We start from the raw sequence: 8,530 nt of genomic DNA, 5'->3' as shown, positions 1-8,530 counted from the left end.
TTTATAGTATCTCTTACTTGAACGAGGTCTTCCTGAGTCAAAGGTGAATCGTTTACAAAATGGCAGCGAGTAAGAGTACAAATACTTACAACAGACAGAATTGGGAAGATGCGGTAAGTATAAAGAGTATAGATTAATTGGGACTATTCAAGCTTAATCAGCTTACTATCCTACATATTTCCATCAATATACGACTTTCATGTAACTGTGGTTCCACTTATGAGACGTCCATGTTTACCATGTGCAGATTCACTCTCTTTATTGTGTTGTATAAATGTGCTGTACTCTTCTGAGAGCGATGTCACATTCACCTTCGATTGTTGTGAAGTACGTAGAAAAGGGGACGTCCATTAATTCATGCAGGGTTACTGTTGTTTGTGATCAATCAGTTGATTGCATTACACGGATCCTGACTCTGAGGATAAACTAGTTCAGCCAAACTGGCTATATGGTGTGTCCATTAGGCAAAAATTGAAAAAAAGCAAATAAATAAATAAATAATAGATAAATAATTAATATAAAAGAATAAATAACTAAATAAAAGAGTAGATAAAAATGTAGAAGAATAAATAGATTATACATAGAATATTAATTTAAAGAATGTTTAAGAAAAATAGTAAAATTAATAAATGAAAAAATAGACAAATACATGTATAATCAGCTTATTTAAATACTGTAGAATACTTTATTTTCGCTTGGAATTTATTTTCGCTGAAGGAATGATTCCGTTAAAATACAATCCAGCGAATATACTTTTTTTCCTATATTTCATATTAAACTCATCAAAAATCAGTGAAATTAAATTCCATACAAAACGCCCAAAAAGCCTTTTCAGCGAAAATTAATTCCAGCGAAAATAAAATATTCCACAGTAGGTGATTGAAAAGGCTGTGAAAAAGGAAAACAACTATTACTCGCCACCGAGGCTAAACAGTAAACTGTTTAATCCGACCTTTCATCCCCAAATCGCAACAACAGCATCAGGATTAATGTTGATTAATTGTCATTCTTGTTTGGTAACTGCGACTGAAAAACTTCACTGAGCTGCTGATGATTTATGATATATTGTAATAATAAATATACATGTATTGAAACTATAATTATTTTTCCAGAACTGTCCTGGTACATGTAACCATATATTTGAAATTTGACATATTGTGGTAGTTAAAAATATACCCACTTCATACTCATGACAACAGTTGTCTTTTTAGCCAGGTTTTAAGTAAAGGTGATTCAATAAAAAACAACATTTAGCAACAGCTATTTACTTTTATTCTTTGATTTATTCTTATATTAATGTTCTGTTCTTTGATTTCTTCCTTTATTTATTCATATTTTTTTTTCAATTATGGCCCTAATGGCATACAATGTACCATAAATACTACATTGTTTTTCTTTGCCAATTTCAAACTTGTTTAGCCACTATGCAAATCAATAGAAATGAAAAATTATGAAATTTGTCAGATTGTGTAGGAAATAGTAATGTGTTTCTGTAACCTACACTTTATGTATATGTTAGCAATGTGTTTTTTTCCTTTTAAATGATGACCATTTTCACAGAAATATTCATGGTTTGAAATTACTCTCAGTCATTGATGTCAAAATTGACTCAATTAGTAATCAAATCGAAATGTAATTCACCATTGGTGTCCGGCAAAGGATGAACGGAAACCTACTTTTCACACACTGCTGTAGGACACCACCAGTGTCTATGGCAAAAAATTCATTCAATTTCTGCTAAATCAAATTATTAAAATTGTGCACTGAAATCACATTTCAGAAAGGTATACTGCCATGGAGAGATAGTTTGGCTATTGTGACTTTAAAATAAGCAATTTGGTTTTGCTGAGAAATGGTTGCTCAAAACTAGTCTGTCGTGTCGCTAAAAATGGTCAAAAGTGTCATGACATTCCAATTATTTATGATATCTTATATAAATCACCATAACAGAAATGTCCAGAACTTGCAGCTACCATGAACTGCAGGAGACAAAATGTTCATGAATTTTGTGGATATTTGAAACAAAAACAAAAAATAACGTTTTGTGACAGTGAACATGTCATTTAGAATCTACAGAGCTTTCCTCACATGTTTTCATGAAAGTGAGTTTTGTGATAGAAACATTACTGTTAGAAGTACACATGTGAAATTTATTCAATATGATCATTAAAATGACTTATTTTAACCATTGACATGTCTCTGCGATTTGTGTGAAATAAGCATATGCAAATACAGTACAGGGAGTCTCACTGACTTTCACTGTATTTCATCTTTATGATTGTCCTGAAATATAATAAATGAGAAATGTACAAAATTGGAGATTAATAGTAATACACAGCATTGTCTCACATATTTCTTTGCATTGGTACATGTATACATGTATTGTACATTATATATATTCATGTATATATTTGTGCTAGTCTTTTGGTTTTGACACGATTTCAATATAATTCTCACCACTCCTTTCTCAGTGAACAAACTTTCCCTTGTATTTACTTTTACTATTTGTCTTTTCAGGAGTTTCCAATTCTTTGCCAGACGTGTTTGGGAGATAATCCCTATGTGAGAATGGTAAGTCTAGTAGTCTCAGATCAAACAAAAAAACTGTTATCTTCAGAGAAATACTTGGCATCACAAGTTCCTCGTGTAAAGTGTGTATCTTTCTAGTTTAACACAAAACTAATCAAAATCACAATGTGGAATTGTATAAACCTAACATTTCTCATTGAAGCCCACCCAGAAATTTGTTTATCACTTCCAGGTTGCCATCCAGTCCAATAATTGTTGAATACATTGTATGAAAAGTACATGGCTCAATTTTCATATTCACTAATTAATTGCTCACAAAAATGGTTTAGATTTAAAAATGTCTATAGTATAGTGAACTTTTGGTTTTGCATACATGTAGCCCACTATTTCCATTCATGTTTCTGTTAATACTACCATTGTTGCCATGAGGCTTTTATTCATTGCTGTATTATTACTATGTTTGAAGGTTTATACCCGATTTACACTACTACAGTATAGGATACTGTCCTCAGTATTTTTCATTTAGTTGACAGAAAGTTTATTTTTTCACAGACTAAAGAGAAGTATGGCAAGGAGTGCAAGATTTGTGCTAGACCGTTTACGATCTTCAGGTGGTGCCCTGGTGCAAGGATGAGATTTAAAAAAACAGAAGTTTGCCAGACCTGTAGTAAAGTGAAAAACTGTTGCCAGACTTGTTTGTTAGATTTGGAATATGGTAAGTTGATATTGGTTTGGGATTATCACGTTCTGTATCTTCAGTGGTCCAAGCTTGGTTTACGTAGGAGGCACCCATTTTCAAAGTCAAATGTTTTTTTGTTTTTTTTATTAGGTTTACCGCTACAAGTACGAGATGCAGCTTTGAGTATAAAAGATGATATGCCCAAATCAGATGTTAATAAAGAATATTATACACAAAATATGGAAAGAGAAGTATGTAGTAATTGTTACATTTTATACATGTGCAAATTAAATTATCTGAGATTGAGGTGATTATCCCGGTAGTTGTAGTTCATGGATGGCATGCTGTAAATGCTCCATCCAACTGTCTTGTTGCCTTTCAAAATCAGTGAAGATTTCTAAGCTCAATACAATGAGTTTTAATTAGTCTGAGATATCTTCAGCAGTTTTGGTTTTAAACTAAGATACTCATGAATCTGCAGTTCAAACGCTGGTCTAGTCTTGCTGTATGAAAGTTGGTATTGTGTTAATTGGGGATATGCATTAATCTCATCATGCGAACAAAATTTGAAATCTTGCAATGGTTGAGATTTAAGGAGGGAACACTAAAATGTTTAGTTAATCTTTGATTAAATTAGAATAACTGAACAATGACTGATTCAAAACTGCATGTTGTCTACACTATCCTATTCTCGGGGGCGTAACTACATTATACAAATTGCTAAGACGTGCACCACAGTACCATGTATTTCTATGGGGTCTGCGTGAGCTGCTGTGGAACACCGGTTAAAGAGCTGGTGAAAACGGCTAACGTCGTGAAAACTGCAAAAACTCAACTTTGAAGTTTAATAACTATTCGAAGTACCATTTTCTGAAAGTCTTCGGCCTTTGTTTTCACCGTGATGGTTGCCAGGCAGTTAAAATTCATGAATGTCTGCCCCTGAGAATTCTGTACAAAGATGGAGCTCTCACGTATTGCGTGAAAGACTCGCAGACCAACAGTCTGCCACAAAAATTTAATGAATTGATTTTGGAGCTTGAGTTTTTTTTTATAGCTCAATGTCAAAATGCCAGCTTTCAGAGAGGAATATGAGGCCAGACTTTTATTATCCCTTGTTTCGCGAACCCGCTGAATGAACAGGAGCCGAAAATAAAATAAAATAAAATTTGATTTCAGCGTAATTTCTCGCGCCCGCCAACTTGTAAGTGCAAAAAATTGCTAAAAAAAAATTATTTTTATCTTCATTTTTTTCCGCCCGACGCACAACAAACCCAAGTTGCATTTTCGTGGGAGCATCATGATCAAAGTACCGAAGTCTCGCGCAGATGAGAAACAAGGTTATACATAGAATAAAATTTTATTTTATTTCTTTTCTCCGATCAATGATTTCACCTACAATTCATTGAGAATCACACAAATCTAATGGAAAAAACAATTAATTTTAATTTTTTGCTGCCCTCCTCAAAAGAATTGCCTTATGAAAACTCGAGAAACAAGGAATAAAAAAAGTCTGACCTGACATAGAAATTAAAATTGGCGTAGAAATACACAAAAACTACATGTACTTTCGCGTTTGTTGAATGTCATTCAATGTTTTGACACCACTATTGGCCTTTGTTTGTTCTGTTTATGCATTTGATTTCCCACATAATGCTGGATCTCAAAGTGAATGGAAAATGGTCTATTGTAGCTGAAGTTTTTGAAATTTCCACAATTTGAACTACACGTAGGTTGTCTGATTTTGATGAATAAACATGTCTACACAAACGTATCCTTTATGGAATAAAGCTTATTTTGAATATGAATGATTGGTGAAAGTTTGATTCCACCAGAATTGTAATGAATCTATAGTACCCCCAATTGTTGTCCACAATACTCTGACTTGTGCATGATGTTAATTTTTGCAGATTGCTAATTCCGATGGCACTCAGGCTGTTGGAGCAGTTGGAAAATCACAGTCCCCAAGCGACTTGTTGTTAAAGCTAGCCAGAACAACCCCTTACTACAAAAGAAACCGACCACATATATGTTCTTTCTGGGTCAAAGGTGAATGTAAAAGAGGTGAAGAGTGCCCGTACAGGTCAGTTTTTGTTCAGGATATTATGTCTTGTTTCAAAATTATTTCAAATTAGTTATATTCAGTTAGCTATCAACCCTGAGCATATAGGACGGTACAAGCGTGCATCCCAATACTAAATTACAAACTATTATAATTTATAATTATGATATTTACAAAAATTTACAAGTAATAACATCCATGAGTGATATCTTAAATGATTGCGGCTGCCTGTCTTTTCAAGAATGAATTTTGCAGCAGTGAAATCAGTTTCAATCAAACACCATAACTTCATCAAACATCTATCGTATTACACATTCAAACAAGGTTCTTATTGATTAATATTGTGTTCTGTTCGTTGTTTAGGCACGAAAAGCCTACAGACCCTGATGATCCACTGGCCGATCAAAATATCAAAGACCGATTCTATGGTGTCAATGATCCTGTTGCTCATAAATTGCTTAACCGTGCTGCAACAATGCCTAAATTAGAAGCACCAGAAGATAGAACTATCACTACGTTATATGTAGGTGGACTTGGTGATAAAATTTCTGAAAAAGATCTCAGGTAAGAGATTGTCTTTAATTTGTCTTGTCAAATCTGAAAATATTTATATTTGGTGAACATGCATCCCTGAAATTCACTGTGTAGACTTGCATCTAGTGTGATTAAGATTCCATTTGAAGTTGTGCGAAATATGGGGTGATCACATAATAGCAAGACATTTCCTCACTTCTAGAAATACCTGCAAATTCAGACGTGTCAATCTGTTTGTCTTAGGCTATTATTTCTTGTTTCATTGTATACCGGTACTCTCAAATAAGGTGATAAAATAATTCATTTCAGTCACACTCAGCTGGCATACAAGTGATAATTGAATAAATGTGATTAACCTATCGATATTTACATGTACTATATGAGAGCAGCCATCTTGAATATGTCTTGAGACAAGTTGAGAAACAGGTTTTTTACAGACTCATACAAATGAGGTCAAAAAATTACTTTCACAATCAAACGATTCGTTTGGGTAACATTAAGCCAACTGCTAACAAAAATTATATTGAGGTTCACCTAGTTGTTAAAAAAAATAATTTTTCTTTCCCAGAGATCATTTTTACCAGTTTGGTGAAATTCGCAGCATTAATGTTGTAGCTAGACAACAGTGTGCATTTGTACAGTTCACAACTCGACAGTCTTCCGAGCTGGCCGCTGAAAGATCATTCAATAAACTGATAATGAATGGTAGACGTCTGAATATCAAATGGGGACGATCTCAGGCACAGCAAGCTTTGATGGGTAAAAAAGACGGAGAATTCAAGGATATTGTACAACTGGAACCAGTGCCGGGGCTACCTGGTGGTAAGAATTGTTTGTTTCTATACAGTTAGAGCTTAGAAAAAGAAACTTGTCTGTTCTGAATTATGGAAATTGAATCAACTCAACTCTGTGATTGTTTAAACTTGAACAGCACAGTTATGACCTAATATTGATATTTTATGTTTATATACAAGAAATACAGTACAGTATTTTCAGTACAATTCTTCTGAGCTTCATTTTTTTCTCTGCCATGCATGAAATATTGTTTCACTGTAAAAACATTTATTTTCACTGTCAAATAATTTCACTATTTTGTTTGTTTCGTTCACTATTTTTAGTCCTTGTTCGGATGCCGTCCAAAAACAGGAACTCATGGCTTGACCTGTATGTGTGTGTGTGACCGTGTGTCTAGACCTATATCTTAGACATGCCTGGACCGATTACATTCAAACATTCAGTGCTTGTGTTATTGCCTAGACCAACAACAGTCCCTCTGGCCCAATGGTTTTTCTACTAAAATGATTTAATCAATAATCGCTTGAAAATACCTTCAGCATTTTGCAAATGCGATACATCAAATTATTTTAGTTGAAAAAAAAAAAACATTAGGCCAGAGGGACTGTCAACAGTCATGTTAACATACACTAGTTGATAATACTAGTCCACAGCAAGTGTACTAGTCCATGGCTGGAGTGAATAATCGATTAATAATTCCACTCAGTAAGTGTGTGTGTGTGTTCATGTGAAGTGTAATATTTTTTAGCTCCTGTGTGTTTGTATGGTCAGATTTTGATTATGTACTTAGGTACCTTGGGATAATACACAAATCTGATTAGTTTTGGGGCCATACCTGTGCATATTAAGTAGCTAATTTGCATATTAATTATCTCATCTCAAACTTCTAAGTGGATTTAAGGAGAATTTTCATATATTTGCACATGTTCTGTATTCACACAGGAGCTTTCCAGAGTTTAACTTTGATTTATTATTTATTTCAGCGTTGCCACTCCCACCTACAGATGGCGGTGATGAGGGAAGTCGGAATTATTTTAATCTTCCCCAACATCCTCCACCATTGATGCCACCCCCAATGCCACATCTGGTGAGCATGCCACCACCACCAGGTAAGAACCAGTATCCAGTCTGTTATAGATTATATTTACTAGAGTATCATTTTTGTTAACACATTGCCCACTAAAAGCTTCCATGGACATACCAAAATCAGTGGGGAAAAAAGGGTGTTGACAGGCAATGTGTAAATAAGTAAATATGTTGTGGGTGGCGGAATTACAGTTTTAGTTTTCTCACCCCCTCCCGGATGGGATAGTTGGTTGTTGTGTACACTTTCCTTTCAAGTAGAAAACACCACAAACCCACACTTGTCATACAGAATACCATTCTTGCATATACACGTTAGTAACTATCTACCATATTATACCTACCATTGTTTTTATATTATAGGTTACACTGGTCCACCACCTCCACTGCCAGGATTTCCACGTCTGCCACCACCCCTCAGACCACCTGGTTTCCCTCCAAGCACTACAACTCAGCCCAGTCAACAACAGGCAGTTCACTACCCTTCACAGGATCCACAGCGTATGGGTGCAGTGCAGCAGTCTTAAGCCCAGTTATCTCAAGGACCCCTTGAATGTCATACATCCTGGGACTTTATTTGTGACCCTAGAGGTCACACATCCTGAGACTTTATTCATGACCCTAAAGGTCACACATCCTGGGACTTTGTTCATGACCCTAGAGGTCATAAATCCTGAGACTTTACTCATGACCCTAGAGGTCATACATCCTGAGACTTTATTCCTGACCCTAGAGGTCACACATTCTGGGACTTTATTCATGACCCTAGAGGTCACACATTCTGGGACTTTATTCATGACCCTACTAGAGGTCACACATCCTGAGACTTTATTCATGACCCTACTAAAGGT

At 35.0% G+C, this 8,530-nt stretch overlaps 1 protein-coding gene across 1 annotated transcript; it reads left to right on the top strand.

Moving 5' to 3' along the window:
- The first annotated feature begins 28 nt into the window (after nt 1–28).
- Nucleotides 29–8,448, top strand: LOC100378492 (pre-mRNA-splicing factor RBM22-like). The gene is made up of 9 exons (XM_002741382.4): nt 29–113; nt 2,518–2,571; nt 3,082–3,244; nt 3,359–3,459; nt 5,116–5,288; nt 5,631–5,831; nt 6,370–6,623; nt 7,580–7,705; nt 8,043–8,448. Exons 1-9 carry the CDS (start codon nt 60–62, stop codon nt 8,204–8,206), a joined length of 1,290 nt encoding a protein of 429 aa, XP_002741428.1. The 5' UTR covers nt 29–59; the 3' UTR covers nt 8,207–8,448.
- The last annotated feature ends 82 nt before the right edge of the window (nt 8,449–8,530 follow it).

Source organism: Saccoglossus kowalevskii, chromosome 19 (genome assembly GCF_978046115.1).
Source record: "Saccoglossus kowalevskii chromosome 19, keSacKowa6.1, whole genome shotgun sequence".
Classification (NCBI taxonomy): Eukaryota; Metazoa; Hemichordata; class Enteropneusta; family Harrimaniidae; genus Saccoglossus; species Saccoglossus kowalevskii.
Note: the sequence above shows the minus strand (reverse complement) of the source record. Positions and strands in the feature narration are given on the sequence as shown.